General features: G+C 42.3%; 1 protein-coding gene across 1 annotated transcript in view; it reads right to left on the bottom strand.

Annotated features, from left to right (window-relative positions):
- LOC108798328 (multidrug resistance-associated protein 1-like) overlaps window positions 1–20,857 on the bottom strand; it is a 119,497-nt gene that overhangs the window by 8,538 nt on the left and 90,102 nt on the right. The window contains exons 26-29 of the mRNA XM_018570068.1: window positions 19,999–20,125; window positions 11,319–11,420; window positions 6,634–6,780; window positions 4,363–4,521 (exon numbers count right to left, since the gene is read on the bottom strand). Of these exons, the coding sequence (XP_018425570.1) occupies window positions 4,363–4,521; window positions 6,634–6,780; window positions 11,319–11,420; window positions 19,999–20,125 (535 nt within the window). The remainder of the gene's footprint in view (window positions 1–4,362; window positions 4,522–6,633; window positions 6,781–11,318; window positions 11,421–19,998; window positions 20,126–20,857) is intronic.

The raw sequence follows: 20,857 nt of genomic DNA, 5'->3' as shown, positions 1-20,857 counted from the left end.
AAGAATTAATAGCAGACACTCAAAGGTATCTGCATGTACTTTTATCCATTTTCCCAAATGCCCTAGGAACCCCCTAACCTCTGGCTCAAAAGATAAATGGCTGTTCTGCACTATGTAGCAGAGGAGGGCATGGGTGGAGGCAGAACATAAAACAGGATTTTTGCCTTACCTGTAAAAATCCATTTCTTGTGTACATCACAGTAAAAAGTTATTTTGGAACCAAAGGGTTATGCAGCTACGCTTAGGTGATTGGACACTGGCGAATCAAAGCTGTAAGGAGAGCCATGTATAACACCTCCCACTTCCAGTTTTGTAGTACAAGAATGGATCACAGAAACCAGAAGGGATGGTTGTGTGTCCTGTAATGTGCGTCCTGTTGTGTGTCCTGTTAATTCTGGAACCAATGGGACATTCAAAAGCAGTCCTACATACGAGCAAGCAGCACAACAACTAAAAGGCTAAATAGCTAAAAGGCCCATTAAATACACAAACATGCTCCAGAAGGAGACCATAAAAGAAGGGGCTCACAATTCAGAGGGCCACCTGAAATTGGCATCCCCTGAGGCCTAAATGTTCAACTGGTAGAACTTCGCAAAAGCGTGAACTGAGCACCATGTGGCATTCTTAAAGACTTGGGATACCATAGCCTGATGCTGAAAAGTCCAAAAAGCACAAACGCTTCCAGAAGAGTGTGTCTTGACCAGACACGGGGGACATTTAGTTCATAGGCCGAAGGAATAGAATCCACCTAGCAATCGCGGAGCAAGAAGTTGGTTGCCCCATGCAGAGCCCTTTGAGGATGATAGAGGGAGTCAATGTAATGGTAGCTGTAGCAGAGAATTAAACTCACACAGCCCAAACCAGTAGAGAGAAAACTCTTTAGGGTATTTTGGTGCAGGACACAAGGCCTTAGACCTGGGCACTACCTTATCCTTGTGGATGATCAGAAAAAGACTCTAAGTCAAGGCTATAAACTCAGAAACATGACTAGCAGAAATGTTGGCAACCATGAAGGCAACCTTGCAAGTGAGCAGTGTCAGAGGAATATCTCTGAGAGGCTCAAGCGGCAGCTTCTGAAAAGCCGACAGAACCAAGTTGAGGTCCCAAGGAGTCACCAGCCTGCATACAGGGGGGACAACATGAGTGACCTCCTGCACAAAGGCCTTCACTAGAGAATGAGAGACAACTGACCTCTAGAAGAGAATCACCAAAGCAGAAATCTGACCTTTTATCGTACTAAAGGCTAAACATTGTTCTACGACAGACAGGAGGAAAGATAAGATAGTACAAAGTACTCATGGATCTCCCTTACTTGGCGCCAAGCAAAATAAGCCTTCCAGGAGCAATGGCAGACCTCATGGCAGGTCAATTTCCTAGCTTTCAGGAGCATAGGGATAACAGCATCTGAAAGGTCTCTGTCCACATCAACATACCACAGACTACTGGACCAGTTGGGAGCAATTAGGATCACCGGAATGCCCTTTGTCTTTATCCTGTGAAAGATTTCAAGAGGAAGAAAGGCATAGATTAAGCTAAACTTCCCACAGAGTCACCAAGGCATCCATTGCGATCCCCAGGTATCCCTGGTCTTCGAGCACATGGGACTGCCTCAAAGGAGGCTACCATCAGGCCATTAAAGCTTTATACAAAAGCGAGTGGTTGGGCGACTCCTGGACCACAACATCCGAGCATAGTGGAGTGATTGGATCTATTATGGGGAAGAAAGACCCTGGACAGGGCTGTGTCCAAGACTAGGACCAGGTATCCCAAGTGATGAGATGGTTTCCGGTCTTGGAAATGCAAGACACATCCAAAGCTCTGCAGGATTTTTTTGTCCTACAAAAGTTGGAAAATAAGGCTTGCTCCAACTACTCTGTGGGAAGAAGGTCATCCAAGTACCTCACTATGGAGATCCCTCGAGAGCCAGCACCTTGATGAAAACCCGAGGTGCAGTGGAAAGGCCTAAAGTAAGGGCAACAAATTGGTAGGGTTCCATACTCCCCAGCAAAACACAGGGATTGCTGCAAGCAAGAAAAATAAGGTTCTAACTGACCAGGTAGATTCCATATGGATATTTTGAGCCCGGAGAAACCTGTTGCGAATCTGTAAAAGTATAGGATGAATCTCCCCCCCTTGCTTTGAACAGGTTAGAATAGAACCCCTGAAATATTTCTGCTTCTGGAAAAGGGGCTATGACTCTCTGAGAAAGGAGCTAATCAAGGGCAGTGAAAAGATCCATCCATCGTTCAGAAGATCTTGGCAAGTTTGACAACAGCAAGAAAAGGAGACAGGGAACAAAACTCTAAACCCAGGCATTAGCAGTAACCCAGAAGGTTGACAGATGTTTCCCCTCTTTTAAAAGTGGGGGCACCCTTTCATTGTGAAGAGGACTTGTTCTGGGATTTTGCATTGTTGGAAAGCCAGTACTTACGATTAAACTATATGCCTTTCTTGGGTTTGCTACCTGAGGCCTAGAATGGACGAAAGGAACTTTTGTTAAAGGAGGGGGCAGAGGATTTTGCTATGAGAGGTTTTGTCTTCTAATTATGAGAAAAGAAGGCATTATTGTCCCCATAACTTCACTGTTGTGGGTATCCAAGGATTTGAAGAAAAAAAAGGCATTCCCCAGCAAAGGGAATGCACTCTAAGCACTTCTTGCAGGAAGATCCAATGACCAGCAGAGATAAGACAGAAGACTTATCCTGAAGTTTTGGCATGGGTATCCGTCTTGTCATCAACGCAATAGCGCAGGGCCACAGGGAAAAACTCTAGCCGTTTGAGAACAGCATGGTCCATCAAGATGGACCCAGGGTTCCGAGTCCTGCACTTAAATAAGTCTGATATGATAAGGTCTGATGACAATTGTGGCAAAGGCAGGTTGGTAGGGCTGACGCAGGTAGCTCTAACTGGAAAAAGTAAATGTAAAGTGAACAAGAAATAGTGTCCTTAACCCTAGAAGATATTTCAAGAGACAGGTCAGCTCTTCCTGGGTTGAGTCCACAAAACTGGAAGCAGCCTCTTCTTGTTCTTTTCCTCCAAGAGTGCAAACGCTAACTGGTCAAAGAGAGACACTTAAGGGAAGGGGGCCTGCTTACTACCCCTGCAGTCTGATCTCAAAGAGGTCAGACGTATTCCCCATATATTCAGCCATTAGTATAGCAAACTCCTCTCTAGACAGTAATGCAGAGGAGGGAGGCCTTGGGTGTTCAAAGGAGGTCCCTGAGGCACATAGCGACCAGGAAAAGGAGCTGTGTAATTATAGAGCCTGCACCCCATACATCCCCATGCCTATGATCCACCATGTGCTGAGGGTAAACCCCAAATGTACTCACAAACTGCAGAGGTTGAAGGGTGCCCTGTGTCAAGACACTTGAACAATAGTGACCCAGTGAATAGAATGTGCAGTGCTTTCCTCCCTGTGCTATATCTCTGCAGAGTCACAGCAGCAGCGGCAGAAGAGTTTGGACAGCTCAGAGTGTGTGCAAGGAGAGGGACGCTGCGAAGACACAGAAGCGGTCCCAAGGCAGCAAGGAAGACAGAAAAATTGCACCATATTTAAAGACCCAGTTGTCCCAAGTCTCAACAATGCCTTATATTGAACTCTGGGGGACCAGAGCTAAAAGCACTGGGAACCCGGCTTGGACAAAAGCCTTTGGCTTTTGCTACCCAACTTGCAGTCTCACCCAGTGTGTTTCAACCGCCAGTTAAAGGGACATATCTCATTCGATGCTCACCTTCTTGATGGCCATACCCTTAAGCGGTCTTCAGGAACAGGGCTCCATCGGCAGATGGATCACAGCCCTGGACTTGTATAGTAACCTGCAGCTACTCCACATGTTGCACTAAGGTGAGTGCCCCACACAGGATCCAGTGCTCTGAGCACATTACAGGCTGGCCCCAAATCTTCCCTCCAGTAGGGTCTGGGGTAATGTCTCCCAAAGAGAAAACTGCTTCGGATAGCTGATGAAGTGCTGCAGTGGCTGTGAGCATCACAGGGAAACTTGCAAGAAGAATCTTGATTTAGAAAAAGTGGAGGAATGGATATGCTTTTCTCAGAGCTGAAAGAAGGCATCCATCATCACCTAAGGACACTAGCAAGAAAATGAGGCAAGCTGGGAGTGGGAGTGGTTATACAGTGCTGTCCTTACAGCTTTGAATTGCCATATCACCTGACGGTAGCTGCAGAAACCCATTGGTTCCAGAATTAACTTCCTGTGATGTAAAATTCAAGAAAGTAAGTTTGCATTCTGCTCTAGATTGTCTGTTGGTAAATTTCAAAACCTATTATAACAGATTTATTTGAATCTGTGCAAATCCCCAGCAAATTGTTTTTGTTTGGGTTAACACTAATGTGTATCTTACCTGAGGAATGATTGTTATTTTAGATCTCAGTTCATGAAGACCTAGTTTTAAAATGTCCGTTGCATCTATATGGATTGTTCCAGTAGCAGGTTCAAGAATTCGGAATAAACCCAAAGTCAGAGAAGACTTTCCAGCTCCAGTTCTTCCAACTATGCCAACCTACCCATGACATACAAACATTTACAAGTTAACATGAGTTGAGAGACATGAGAGGAGACAGAAGCATATGTGCTGGTAGTAGCCCATAGATAACAAAGGGCAGTTGGGTTTGCAGGTATAATATTACCACCCTCAGATAATTGTACTGGCCAGTGCATCCCTAAACATGAGTAGTGATGTCAAGCAACTATATGTCTTCAGGGGTGGGACAGGGGTAGCGCAATAAAGTCACAAAAAGTCCCAGTGGATTATGAACTTTTTACTTACCTGCATGCATGCATTATTTGAAAATTATGTTATAAAGGAACTGTCACGGTTTATTCACAAGTTTTGTCTATACATATGGACACTATATAGCGGAAGCATACTATATGATACCAATTGTATTTATATATAGTTTCTTATAGATTTTTGTGAATTCTATAGAATGTATTGAGAGCATTTATATATTTGTTATCACAGCACAAAGGGTTAATTTACAGGGTTAGAGATAGCGCAAGGTATATATTTTCAAATTTAAAAGATTTCTAATCTTGTTCAACTACTATTTCCCATGATGAGGCTCTGCCTGAGGTGTCCTAAGGTAGCATATTGATATTAGATCAATGCCCCACCAGGCCAAAAACTGCCATATCGGGAGATTGTCAGCTTATCTCTATGGGTATCTTTGCTAATTGCTTACCTTTGTCAATGCATGGATAATATATAAGCATGCACTGTATGAGTTTGTCATTGTAAAACTGGTCTTGGATATGGAAAGTCAACCTAATGATCCAACTGCCAGAATACAATAGATAATAGCCAAAGAAACCCAATCTTGCCAGTCCGCTATCCCTCCAGGAACAACTGACCATAGGTGCCTGCTAATACCCACAGGCATAATTATTGTCTTAAACTTCGGTATATTTAAGAACAAATCTTTTGCAGGTGGAAAATGTTTGTCACAATGCTTCTAAAGGCATTTTATTCATAGTTACATAGTTAGTCAGGTTGAAAAAAAGACACAAGTCCATCGCCTAAGCCCAAAGCCTAAACAGAACACTCTTCCCACAGCTACCCCCTGTTGATCCAGAGGAAGGCAAAAAAACCCTATAAAGCATGGTTCAATTTGCTCCAACAGGGGAAAAAAAATATTTCCTGATTCCATAAGGCAATCGGATATTCCCTGGATCAACAATCTCTGATGCCTAAAATACCTCAATAGAACTCAATATCCAGTAATATTCTGTGCATTTAGGAATACATCCAGATGTTTTTAAAACAATTAACTGAGCCAGCTAAAACTAGCTCCTGGGGGAGTCTATTGCACATTTTCACAGCTCTAACTGTGAAGAATCCTTCCTTGAGTACGAATCATTGATCACCACTCTCTGAATATGGTCTTTAAGCCAGTTTTTACCCAATTACAGATGGAATGCTCTATGCCTACTGACCTTAACTTATACATTAGCTGCATGTGGGGAACTGTGTCAAATGCTTTTGCAAAGTCCAAGTATACTATAGCCACAGCCATTCCTCTGTCCAATATATTACTCACTTCCTCATAAAAATAAAGTAGGTTTGTTTGACAACTTCTGTCTTTTGTGAATCCGTGCTGGCTATCGCTTATGAAATTATTTTCAAGCAAAAACAATTGCATGTGATCCTTGATCAAACTTTCAAGTATCTTCCCAACTATTGAAGTTAAACTTACAGGTCTGTAATTACTTGGTAAAGACTTTGATGCCTTTTTAAATATAGGCACCACATTGGCTTTGCGCCAATCCATCAGTACCAAGCCAGTCATTAGAGAGTCTCCAAAAATTAAATACAATGGGTTTGAAATTACACAGCTCAATTCTTTGAGGACACGTTGTTGTAAGTTGTAAGAATAGTTGAAGGTCTAACGATAAACACCAAGCAGATATAAAAAGACAAATTAATGCTGTTATGTATTCATTAAAATGATTAAATGTGTTTTAAATGCAACTAGTGTCAGTACATTTAATCATTTTTGGTGTGACTGTACTACAGGGATGATGCTAAGGTTTAAATATTTGACTTTAAACAGCAAGACACTAAAAAAATGGGGGCATTCACCAAGAACAACACACCGAAACAACCAACACCAACCTTTTCTCCAGGCTGAATGGAAGCAGTGACATTTTGTAAAGCCATTTGTAAGTCTTTTCTGTACCTCAGACCATAATTTTGGAACTCAATTTTCCCAGCATGTGGCCAGTATGTTAATTCTGACGCATGCTCTGATGTCCATGGAGCCTAGGTAAACAAACGTTCTATTGTTAGAATACAAAATTACATTCCAGACATAAACACATTTCCGGAACAAATAGATGAGTAATTAATACTAAAGGAAGACCAGTGCTATCCCTAGAGTTTTAGATGGTTGCTCTGTCTGGCTGTTTTTGGCAGCTGCTCATCAAAAATCCCCATAAAAACACTTCAGAGCCTGTTTCCCCTCCTGATCTCACCTCGTGGTCCCAGGTCTCACCTGACTCCTTTGTGTGCCTGGAACTGATGCAGGGGGATTCAGGCTAAAGAGTGGGAACAGATCTGTAAATTCCTATCCAATTACCTTCACTAGTCTAAATGAACCCAGAAGCTCTCAAGTCTGAGCATTACTGGGTTCAGAGCTGTCAAATCCAGGCTGCAGCAGTGATCGGGTAAGCAGTAGAATGGGAACACAAAACTTTTTTGAAAAGTTTAGCTAACCTACTAGAGTCAATCATTAGCAGAGTCATACATCAAGACCAGACAGGTTTCATATCGAGACATTACACAAACAGACAAAATTAGATATGCCCTGAATCTACTATATCATATGAACCAACTCTGTGCACCTTCTCTGGATCTAATGAAGCAGAGAAGATGCGCAGAGCTGGTTCATATGATATAATTTGATAAAGTGGACTAGCATTGCCTGAGTCTGGCTCTTCAAAATGTTGGTATATCGAGTAATTTTTTTAACTGTTTGTTAAACTTATACATAGGGATGCACCGATACCGATACTAGTATCGATATCGGTGCCGATTCCGAGTATTTGGGCGAGTACTCGTACTCGCCCAAATGCTCCGAAGTACTTCCGGTATCAGGAAGCGGCTCCATGCTCTCTCGCCACTTGTGATGAAAGAGCATGGAGCCGACTTCCCGGCCAATTAGGAAGCCGGGCAGCGTGTAATGATGCGCTGCCCGGTTTCCTGATTGGTCGGGAAGCTGGCCAATCAGGAAGCTGGCCTCGTGAGGTAAGGTTACCTTACCTTAGTATGTGCAGCCTGTCACCCCCGGGGCCTCTCCAGCGAGAACGCGGTCTTTGGAGCCGTCTGGCCGGCCAATCAGGAAGCCGGGCGCCGTGTAATGACACGACGCCCTGCTTTCTGATTGGCCGAGAAGCTGGCTTCATGCTCCCTCATCATCTCATTCTCGCTGGAGAGGCCCCGGGGTGACAGGCTGCACATACTAAGGTAAGAGAAGACTTTCTTGTTAATCGGGAAGCCGGGTGGCGAGTCTTTACACGCTGTCCGGCTAATCAGGAAGCCAGGGCGCGAGTCATTACACGCCACCTGGCTTCCTGAATGGGACTTCCGTTACTCGGTAATTGGTCTTGGATTCTATATTTAATACAATAGATTTGTACCTGCTAAAGAACTGACTTGAGTTTGGCAGATCAAGGACCTCAGAAAAATGTAGGTCAATAATAGCCTGATCAAACTCTCAAAAGGGATTCAGGTTACCTATTTTAAAAAATTATAACAAATCTCCTAGGTTTTTCAAGATGTAGCACTACAACATTCATCCACCAGAAACTAGATGGGTTAAAAGAGACTCAAGTTTAGCATAACCTGTACCGGTAAAATATCTCCACGGTTATTGAAAAATGCCCTAAAAGCTAACTTTGAAGACTTCTTGTCAATGCACCAAGAAACCAGACGGAAACTAAAAGTGCAGGTAAAAAAAATAAAGGAGTTTATTAAAAGTGACAATAAACAAAATAGCAAAACAATAGACAAATACAAAAAGTAGTCAGAGCCATGCGAGAGGTCAGAAGCCAAAGCAGTTAGTCAGCCAAGCCAGGTCTAAGAATGCAGACAGCAGGATAAATGAGTACAATAGCAAGAGTCTGGAGCCAGGACAGAGCCAGGATCATACACGGAGCACAGGGACTAGCAGAGAGCACTTGGTAGATAGGTCTGAACAAACGCAAGGGTGGAAACCAAGTAAAAAGACTGATGATTATATAGTGAACTGGAGTCACATCATCACTGTGAGACAGAAAGTTGCCAGAAGTTTGCCGGTAGTCGCAGAATGATGACGTTACGTGTTTGGTCATAAGAAGGCGCCTAGGAGCAACAGTCAGTGTCAGAAACACAGCACAGAAGCTGAACCTGCAGCTCAAGTGGACAAGGAAGGGTAAGAAACCCTGACACTTCTATCCTAGTTATTACACATAATGCAGATCTCTTGTTCAAACATGCAAAGTAGATTAAAACCAAAACACGAACACTCACACTTAAATAAGCCCAATGTCCAACTTGGTCTCCCCACCCCCGCCTGGGTTATATTGAAACATTATAGATATATGCATTAGGGATATTTCCATAACAAAAACAATGTCCTGGATAGAGATCAAAAAACAATATAGCTCCCAAAGGGAGAATTTGTCTGATCCTTACGAATAAAAGACTTTGTATTTTGTATTCCAAGAACATCCTTCCCGATCTCACACGGCATACAACATTTTTATTTTGCATAATCCTCAGGGTAAGGAGTCAATTTCCTGTGTGTATACATTACAGCAGCCATGTTCATTGGGCAAGAACCGTTGGGAGAAAACACTGATCAGACAATGTAGTCTTATATCTTTGAGGAAATGGATAGAGTGTCTCTCGACATTACCAATAGGGAAAAGAGCTACATAAATTTGTACATCTCGTATAGATCTTCTAGGAAGGTTAAACAAGTGTTTGGAATGGCAAATGGACTATGTTTTAGGGGTTGAAGACTTTCCGCTGATAATTTACTTTGTTGATACTGCAGTAGATATGCAGACAGGCTTCTTCTGCACAGTATGCTGGCGTCCCTAGCCTCCCGTGGACTTTCAGTGACATCAGGGAGGGAGGTAGGTGGGCAATCTTGCAATGCATTATACAGCAATGCAGAACGGCAACAGCTATAGAGGACTACAAATCTCAGCAATACATTATAAAGCAATGCAGAATGGCACCAGCTATAGAGGACTACATATCCCGCAATACATTATACAGCAATGCAGAACAGCAACAGCTATAGAGCACTACTAATCTCAGCAATACATTATGGGTCTCACCAGGCCTGAGTTCGGCTCTCACTAGGGCTGTGAGTAGCATCTCACCAGGACTGCCTGGGTAGGTGTCACCAGGGGTGTACGGGTGGGTGCTGATCTCACCATGGCTGTGTGCGGGCGGTGGGAAGAAGAAGGAGGAGTTGTGTAGCCGGATCGGCGCTGTAAAAGACAGCCGTCGCAGATCCTCAGCAGGCTGCCCTGTGGTCCCCAGCAAGCGTGGGACCTCACGGCAGCCACTCCTGTTTAAAAATTTAAAGCGCCAGTATCGGAACATTTTCATGAGTATGTGAAAATGTCCAGTATCGGCACCGATACGGATACTGGTATTGGTTCATCCCTAATATATATATATATATATTATACATTTTAAGGGGGCCAGGTAAAATATTTACATTTAAAAATTAGTTGGTTTTTGTTTACAATTTTGAAGTACATTAATATTTAGTTTTCACATTATTTCCATAAAATACTACCTCTTATAACCACTCCAGATGCCTCCACATGTAACTCTATACCTGTATTGCTTATCATATAAAGACCACTTCAAGTTCAAAACACAATGGATATATTTGTTAGATAGGCACCTAAAGGTCGAAGCTGTTATTTTCTCGACATGTTTCGCAGTCAACTTTGTAAGGAGAACAGAGGTAGTGAGGGGGAGACACGCAGAGGCTTTTTGATGCATTGTGCTATGTTTCATGCGTCAATAAACAGACGCCATTGATTCATTACTTGGAGTGCCGGTGTCTATGTTATCCTGAGACACGCAGAGAGGACGCGGTCACACCTAGTAGGTATGTATATCTACCATATTGCAGATGTGATAGTAGATGTCACAGTCCCAATGCATCAGTCTATCCAATTATACCAAAACTATAGTACCATCTGTAGGTATCTGTATGATAATATGGAATCACCAGATCAACCAGATTTAGAGACAGAGTAGTTGATTTGATTCCAACTGGTGATTAACTGTAGGGATGTCACACAACTCCCGTATCAATGTCAAATCCTATAGTGATGTTGTGTTTCTCCTAAGGCTTACAGTGCCTGGTCTGCCTACATAGGCCAAACCTCCAGTCCTTTCAAAGTCACGTATAGCAGTTCCACCAAAAGTATGACGGCTGCCATGCATCCCCTCTTGAAAATTTTTACTGCTTAACCTTGGACGCTTCTTTAATTAAAAACAAGTTACTGCTTGGAAACAAAGGGAGGAATTACGCTATAATACAAAATGAGAACAGCAAGGGGTAAAGAAACAAAGCTTACAGATAACTTGGGTTGCAGTTGATAGAGTTCATTGGTGCAATGTTTAAAAGGATAATTTAATTAAATATTTTCATTAGATGATTCACTAAGCTTTCAAAACTCTATCTTTGTTGTTACCACAACTAAGTAGTCTTTAAAGGCAAAAGTACAGTATATAAAAAAAACTATACTAAAACTATAAATAAAAGATTATAAGTAGATAGTCACCTCAGGCTCCACATCACAATACTCCTTCACCCGCTCTACTGCAACAGAGTTAGTTTCCATGTCAGTGGCAGTATGCACTGCTTCTTTTAGAACACCTGTCAACTTAAAAGATAAAGTGACATTTGTTATCAGGTTAATGAGTAAAAGCTGATTTTCTTCAAGTGACACTATACTTCGGAGTTAAACCTTAAAAATGCATTCAAGTACCTTAACTATTAACAAAAATGTAGGTTATATGTGCATCACTCAAATCATCTCTGAATTCATGCTAACACTGTCATTCCTTCTGGAGGGTGGCTACTTTTGTTCCCCATGGTCCCACCACTCCAAGCTCGCCCCATGATGGACTATAATTTCAATACAAATTAGTAAACTAAAAGTGAGATTATAGTCCATCACGGGAGCAAGCTTGGAGTGGTGGCTACTAGAGAACACAATAGTTTAACCGACGCTCGCTACCCCCTGGAAGAAGTCCTTTGTGTGGAAACGTGTTGGGATGGCGAAGTATACACACGCTTCCTGATACTGACATGCTGTGACTTGTATGAACGAAGGATTTTTATAATGCAAATGAAGGGTCTTTTATGTAAGGGTTTTTAATCCCTTAATACATTTTGAACTGCGAAATACTACACAATGAGAGGCATTTATATTTCTATTTGAGCTTGAGTTTACAAAGTTTCGAGAGGAGAGGAGGAAGCAGAAACAAAGAAAGTGTTATCTGGCTGTATTGGAATATAACTTAGAGGGGACACCGGTGATAGAAGCGATTATGGTTTATCCTATTTAGGGTAGCCTTATAATGCTGGTGAGTGCGGTTTCATGGGTTTTGAAACACGGTAGAGTGAAGATATATAGATAAGGAGGAAGATTTGGTATCACTTAATATGAAAGTGTGATTGATGGACACTAAAATGCACTTGGTTGAACAATTTTGATCTGGGAGAAGGAGCATTTCTTCACCGATAGCTGGACATTGCATAAATATTATTATAATATTTTGATGTTTTCATTTAATATATAGCATCTTTTGCACTTTTAAATTGTTTAATTGATGCACATGTCATTTTGATGTTGTCAATGTTATATATGATGCACATGTTGGTTTGATTTGAGCTATTTGGGTACAGCGCAGTGCATAGATATTTGTTACTTTACAACACACACACACAGGGACCATGGGGAACAAAAGTAGCCAACCTCCAGAAGGAAGCACACATTCAGAGATGATTTAAAGGAGAACTATGAGGTGAGTGCTTTTCACTCACCTCATAGTTCTAGCCGACCTGTGACAATGAGACTGTCACAGTTCGGCTCAGTAGATCGGGAAGTGAGCGAACACATACCGGCGTTCACTCACTTCTCGATCCTGTCATAGCTCTCTGCCGTGACAGGGGAGTGGCTGGATTCCCCCCTCCCTGCTCCGATCCTCCAGCGCTGACTGGCGGAATGGACGGAGAGGGGGCGGATACAGCTAGCTCTGCCTCTAGATAGGCAGAGCCAGCTGTCACTCACGCAGCTGGACGGATCCAGACCTAATTGTCGGGATCCGCTTCAGCTGCGGCGTCTCAGTATTGCTCACGCTGTGGCTCGCGGTATACTGAGATTAGGGTGACGGGAGGACGCTAGTTTGTGTCCTCCCGTTACCCTAAGGGGAACTATGGGGAAAAGCCCTAACCCCATAGTTCTCCTTTAAGGATCTACAGCTGAGAAAGATCCAAAAGGATCCACAAAGAAAGTGTTGTTAATAGTTAAGGGACTTGAATGCATTTTTATTATTTAACTCTTGCGTTCAGTGTCACTTTAACTCTTGATTACAAAAGCATTAGATAACTATATATTAAAAAAATGTTTTATTAGTCATAACATTTCCATGTTTGAATACCTGAAACCTTTACATATGGGGTTGGGGAATAATAGAATAATGGACTATAGATTGCTTAATATTAAATGTATAAATAATTATAATTAAATCTGAATTCCAGAATAAAAGTAATAATGCATTTACTGTATATATTCATGATATGGACAAATGTCATACTCCAGGTAAGCAGCAAAATACACACTTTCAGTACATCTGTTTTTGGCAGCAAAATATTTTGGAAGTCCTCACAGCTAGTGATTTGTGACTTCTACACCTCTGCTTCTCACAGCCAAGATCACTTTACTACTTCCTGGATTGCTAATTGTACAAAGGGAATCATGCTGATACAATGTCCTGTGAACAAGCTGTATGTGGAGTAAACCGAACTCCCGAACCAAGCAATACAGATGTAGAAAAATGTGTTGGTACCCTTACAACTCATTATCAAGAATGCTTTGTTACTCCTGAAAAGTGATTGAATTAAAAGCAACTGTCTCCTGTATACCTACATGCTTTTGATATGGCACAGACTAAAGAAAAAGCATGAAAGGAGATACATTATTGCCTATTCTACAAAGGTATTCTGAAATGGCCTGGGCAGATTTGTTGGTACCCCTAGAAAGATAATACAACGTAATTAATGGAATCATAGTGATATTTCAACTAACTGTATTCTGTAATTAGTTTTACATGTCTTCAATCATGTAATCAGTCAGCCAATTTAGAGAGAAATGTAGCCACATTCTGCCCTTTGTTTGGTATCATCGTGTACACATACTGAACATGGACAGAGTTGTCTGAGGAGATCAGAAAGAATGTTTTAAACCAGCATGTCAAAGGTAAATGTTATAAAACTTGATCTCCCTCTGACAAATATTAAGATGTTTAAGGTTCATGGGCGTGCAGCCAACCTCCCTGGATGTGACCGCAAGAGGAAAATCGACCCCATATGGAACAGAAGGACAGAGTGAATGGTAGACAAAGAGCCAAGGAAAATTTCAAGCGATAATCAAGAGATACAAGCTGAGCTCCAAGGTCAAGGTGCATCAGTGTCTGATTGAACCATCTGCCACTTTTTGAGTGACATTGGACTTAACTGCCTCCGGGCCGGCCGTAGTAAAAAAACAGACGGGAACTCTCTAGATCTGAGCGGGCGTCTTTAGACGTCCGCTCAGACACGCCCCCTCGCACACGACGCTGGGCGCGCGCGAGCGGGAAATGGCAGAAATTTAAAAACAGGCAGCGATGCCTGTTAACATACAAGCGATCTGCCGGCTGTAGAGACGGCGGATCGCTTGTATGTTGCAATGATCAGTGCGCCCCCTCCGCTGTCCCCCCTGCCATTGCCCCGCTAATCCCGGGCTCCGCTGTGCCCGGTGCGAGCCCGGGATCAGGGCCATGCCTGTGTAACAGGGAATCAGAGGGAGCTCGTTACACTGAAAGAATGCGGAAGTGTTGTATATTACATCACTTCCGCATTCTTGTGTCACTCTCCAGCTTCAGAAGCTGCAAAGAAGCAGATGGAGCAGATCTGTGCTTCATCAGCTTCTTTTGGGGGGGTCCTAGGTGACATTAGGGGTCTTGGAGACCCCTGTCTCCATAAAGAGGACCTGTCACATATTTTGCTATCACATAGGGGGGTTTTATTAGCCCCCGTATCTCAGACACGCCCCCTCGCACACGACGCTGGGCGCGCGCGAGCGGGAAATGGCAGAAATTTAAAAACAGGCAGCGATGCCTGTTAACATACAAGCGATCTGCCGGCTGTAGAGACGGCGGATCGCTTGTATGTTGCAATGATCAGTGCGCCCCCTCCGCTGTCCCCCCTGCCATTGCCCCGCTAATCCCGGGCTCCGCTGTGCCCGGTGCGAGCCCGGGATCAGGGCCATGCCTGTGTAACAGGGAATCAGAGGGAGCTCGTTACACTGAAAGAATGCGGAAGTGTTGTATATTACATCACTTCCGCATTCTTGTGTCACTCTCCAGCTTCAGAAGCTGCAAAGAAGCAGATGGAGCAGATCTGTGCTTCATCAGCTTCTTTTGGGGGGGTCCTAGGTGACATTAGGGGTCTTGGAGACCCCTGTCTCCATAAAGAGGACCTGTCACATATTTTGCTATCACATAGGGGGGTTTTATTAGCCCCCGTATGTGATAGCAATAAAGTTTAGTGAAAAGAAAAAAAATGTAAAGTCTCCCCCAAAAAAGTTAAGTTACACATAAAAAAGAATTTAAAAAAAATAAAATAAAAATGTAGTCCCCCCCATACATACACGCATGCAAACATGCGTCGGGGGCGCATACGTGCAAAAAAGATGTCATGTCTGCGATGTCATGGGTGCGCGCAATTTTAAAGCTTGACATGTTTGGTGTCTATTTACCCGACGTGACCCCGACTTTTATATTTTACCAAAAAACTGGGTAATAATAAATGTTTCCTAACAATGTAAAAAAAAACTTTTTTTTCAAAATTTTCAATAATTTTTCCTAATTATAGTAAAATAAAACCCGTAGTGGTGATTAAATACCACCAAAAGAAAGCTCTATCTGTCCCCAAAAAATGGTATAAAATTCATTTCAGTACAGCGTTGTATAACGGAATAAACGTCAGCCAAAGTACCGCAGCGCTGAATACTGAAAAATGGCCTGGCCAGGAAGGGGGTCTAAACACCTGGTCTTGAAGTGGTTAAAGAAAGATCCCACTATGGAAATTAAACTTCGAAAGGCCAGACTGGAATTTGACAATAAAATGTATATTAACCAGCAAAAAATTTACCTTTTAAAGAAAAGTACACCGTACTTACCATGAAACATGGCCGAGGCTTGGTTATGTTTTTGTCTGCTTTACTAAATGTGTAATGGGGCGCCTTCAGTCCGTGCAGGGCACAATTAAATTGCAAGACTGTCAAGGAATTACAGGTGAAACTCAAAAAATTAGAATATCGTGCAAAAGTTCATTTATTTCACTAATGCAACTTAGCCGTCTACCAGGAGATTTTGGAGCACTTTATGCTTTCTTCCGCAGACGAGCTCTATAGGGACGCTGACTTCATTTTCCAGCAGGACTTGGCACCTGCCCACACTGCCAAAAATTTTCTGAGATTGTGGATCTGGGTTTTCATGAGCTGTAAGCCATAATCATCACAATTATGACAAATCACGGCTTGAACTATCTTGCTTTGCATGTAATGAGTCTATGTCATATATTAGTTTCCCCTTTTAATTTGCATTAGTGAAATAAATGAACTTTTGCACGATATTCTAATTTTTCGAGTTTCACCTGTATATAGTGAAAAGTACTGACCACTCTCAAGGTGGCCATACACTTTACAACCCTCGCAAGACAAAAGTCTTGCAAAGGTTGTAAAGTGTACCTGGTCACAACTCACTAGCCCGCCCACTGAAACGCAGCGTTTTCAGTGGATGGACTAGAGTGAACGGGCCTTCATTGAGAGCTTCAGAATTTACTTGTTTGCAATGATTGAACCTGAAGGTTCTTCACCAAAATACTATGCTAAGGATTTCTTCATTTTTGTCCATGTCATTTTTAGTTGTTTTTTTTTAATATTCTGTTCTGATACTAACAAAATTGTCCACATCTGTAAGTGTTTCACCTGCAAAACTACCTATTACTACAGATATGCATAAGTGTTTAACCACTTGAAGACCGGTGTGTTAAACCCCCTTTCTGTCCAGGCCATTTTTCAGTATTCAGCGCTGCAGTAGTTTGACTGACATTTATTCAGAACCGAAATTAACTTTATACCAGTTTTGTTGACACATAGGGGGTGATTTACTAACCTAAACACACGCACGCACTAGGTGCGTGTGATTTTTACACAGCAAAACGTATTTATCAACAAAAAAGTCTCTAAAAGCATATTTCCAATAATGCCATATATGGAAAAATCATGCACATGATGCATATATAATGCTGCTTCACAGTTTAGACAAAAATGGTTAGCTCATGCATTTACATTCCTGCATTCATCAACACAAGCAACACAATGTAGAGCTAATTTACACAACATCACCTTGCAATTCATGCAAGGCTTTGTACAACACACCTGCAGGGTGTGTACACACTACAAAGGTGTCTAGATTCCACCAATAGATCATGCTGGGAGGGAACACACTACAGAGGTGTATACTTGTTCGTGGCGTGTTTATAAGGTAAGTAAATCAACCCCATAGAATTTTCTTTTAGTGGCGACACTTTAACCCCTAACAACACAGGCCTTTTTTTGTCTTTTGTTTACAAGTTGTAATCCACATTTTAAGCCTGAAAGTTACTCAAAACCCCCAACATAATTTTTAAAATCTAAGACCCCGTAAAATAAAACGGTCATAGTTGCAAATTTATATGTCGCACGATTTTAGCGCAACTTATTATCAAACCCTAAAATGTTGTGAAAAATGCACTTAAGTTAAATTTAGTGCCCCAAAACACTATATAAAACTATTTTTTGTAAACTATACAAGATGAGGTTAGAACGAGTAAATAGATACCCAACATGCCCAGGTAAAAAATTTGTGTGCGTCCGTAAAACTGCGACAAATTTCAGTACCCCAAAAAGTCCATAGACGACGCTTTAAAGCAACTACAGGTCATTTAGAGATACGTGTACATATTGGACCTAAAATTATTGCTCTCACACTGGCGTGTGCGGCGATACCCTATATGTGTAGCGCAATCGACGTTTTCATACGTAGGCGTACCCGACGTGTGTTTACGTGAAAAAGCGCGTGGTCGCGGGGGCAAGGGGACTTTTAAAAATATTAAATGAAAACATTTTTTAAACAGTTTGTTTTCCTTTTTTTAACTTTACTTTAATTGTTATCACATAGGGGGCTTACGGGCCCCCATGTGATAGCATATTGGTGGTGACAGGTCCTTTTTAAGGCGATACTGGGGGTCCAAAAGTCCCCTAGTACTACCTTTCCACTCTAAATAAGCTATTGAAGTGCAGATAGCTGCAATAGCTTCAATAGCTTATTGCTGGGCTTCAGGAGACTAGGAATGACAGCTCAGGGACCGGAAGTTATGCAATATGTGTCGCTCCCGGTCCCATAGAACGGGGAGGAGATCGGTGAACGGAAATTCGCTGCTCTCCTCCCCACCTTCCCGCCGACACCCGAGATGCCGGTTCTGGGTTCGCAGGAGGGTCAGCGAAGCCCGGGAAACACGGCAGGGTCAGCCACTTTACCAGATTGTAGAAGCGATCTGGTGGCAGCTGAGCTGCCAGAATCGCTTCTACTGTAAAGCTCTACAAATATGAACAGAGTCTGTTTTATCTCTTAAGAACCCATGACGGGATGATCCCATCATGGGTCGGGAAGGGGAAAAAGCTTTTACCGCTCATCAATTTAGTGTTAACGGTCATTGATGGCCCTGGGGTCGGTGCACATGAGCGGGGGAGGGCATCCACTCGCATCTAGGAAGCCACAGTCCGACCGTTTAGTTACAATGGCCAGATGGAAGGTGGTTAATTAGTATACTGATCTGTTTGCCAGCTGTCAGCTGTTTCCACTATAAATGTATTTTAATTGTAGCTAGTGTAAGTACATGATTTTTGCCTTTGTGTAATATCCTTCACAGCACCACTCTAAATGGAAGAGGGAGGACTAGCACTGGGAGCTTATCAGGCTCTTCTTCATATACTGACACATACTGACACATATACAACATACTGACGGGGTGAAAGCACTGCATGTAGCAGGGTTACCAGTGTGCTGCTTTAGAGTTCACTTAGTAGGTTAGGGGTCTGTTTTGATCCATTGTTCCTGACTAAAGTGTGGTGCTGCAGTGGAGGTCAAGGATCTGACTTTGTTGTCTAGAAAGGATGCTTGGATTACAGTAGTAGTAGTTGTAGAGTAGTTGTATAGAATGTAAACACTTCCCCATGTTACAACTGTGTATTTAGCTGCTTGTCTTGGATACTGTAGATATTGTAAACATTTTATACAATTGAAGCTAGATTACAGTCATTTTATTTTACCGTATATACTCGAGTATAAGCCGTCCCGAATATAAGCCGAGGTACCTAATTTTAGCAACAAAAACTGGGAAAAAGTATTGACCCGAATATAAGCCGAGGTACCTAATTTTAGCAACAAAAACTGGGAAAAAGTATTGACCCGAATATAAGCCGAGGTACCTAATTTTAGCAACAAAAACTGGGAAAAAGTATTGACCCGAATATAAGCCGAGGTACCTAATTTTAGCAACAAAAACTGGGAAAAAGTATTGACCCGAATATAAGCCGAGGTACCTAATTTTAGCAACAAAAACTGGGAAAAAGTATTGACCCGAATATAAGCCGAGGGTGGGAAATGAGGAAGCTACTGGTAGATAGATACCAATAAAATTACATTAATATTTATTTAAAAGAAAAATAACCTAGCTCTGCAAGTGGAAAAGGGGGTACAGGGCTACATACAGATCATTTAATACATTCATGTTAGTATAATTGTAAATGTATTGTCTGCACTGTATTAGCAGTATATACTCTATATAGAGTATATACTGCTAATACAGTGCAGACAATACATATATAATTGCTTAATTAATCTCTCTCTCTAGGGGGGGGCACTTTTCACCCAAAAAAATGGACTGAAAATCTCGGCTTATACTCGAGTATATACGGTATTCACATTTTAGGTTCATTAATAGCATTGGCAAAGGATTTTTGATGACACTGATCAAATTTCTACAGTCTTGCATAACATACTCATGTATTCATTTTTCCACGAGTTTTAATGGCTATATATACATTATGTTAAGATTTTTTAGAGGCTATTTTCTCTCTGGACACTTACCCGCAGAGAATTCACAACTGCAAGACCAACCAGTCCTGGGGAAATGCTCTCCCTGAACAAAACTCCTACAAGGGCCACTGTAAACACTATAAAATTACTAAGGAGGTCACAGCGTACACTCAGCCACCTGGAAATCACAATGAATACATCAATTAAAAAATCTGTTACAATAGAATAGAAAAGAATAGGAATTAGGAAGGAACTTGTCTTTCAAACTTATGGTGGAGAAACTTGAGGTGGAATATAGTTCACTGTTATGGACAACACCTTCACTTCTCCTTTTACGGTTTGCAATGGCATAAACAGATATGACTGATTCCAGCTTTGTTTTTTGCAGTTATATAGTTGCACAGAAACAACAAGGTACACCCTCTCATTAGGGCTTGGGTACATGCGGGTCCCGGGAATCAAGGTGAGGGGTCAGGGGGGGGAAACCGGAAGAGCCGACCGGGTGTAGTGCCGCGAACGAGCACATATAGGCGATCGGCAGGCTAAGGACCCGCTGATCGCCTATATGTGTAACACCCGGCAACGTGTGTGCACTGATCGGGTCTTTTCTGCCCGTGCGTGCCCGCTAGGAGGCGCGCGCGAGCAGAAAAAAACAACCCGCAGATGCAGCAGTGCCGTCCGTCCGTTTTTCTACTACGGGCGGACGGCAAGAGGTTAAAGCAAAAAATTATAATTCACGCACGTCTCCCACACATAACGCCAAGCATCTGGGCACTGACGAGAAGGAGGGATGTGGCCCAAGCAGAAGAGCGCTCCAGTCTCATCACCCTCCTCACTATTGCTCATTCACAAAATGTCTTGTCATTTTAAAGAATACAAGCAATTCTGTGATAAAGTAAGGTAAGAGTTT

The sequence above is a fragment of the Nanorana parkeri genome, unplaced genomic scaffold, assembly GCF_000935625.1.
Source record: "Nanorana parkeri isolate BGI_ZX_2015 unplaced genomic scaffold, ASM93562v1 scaffold1451, whole genome shotgun sequence".
Taxonomy (NCBI): Eukaryota; Metazoa; Chordata; class Amphibia; order Anura; family Dicroglossidae; genus Nanorana; species Nanorana parkeri.
Note: the sequence above shows the minus strand (reverse complement) of the source record. Positions and strands in the feature narration are given on the sequence as shown.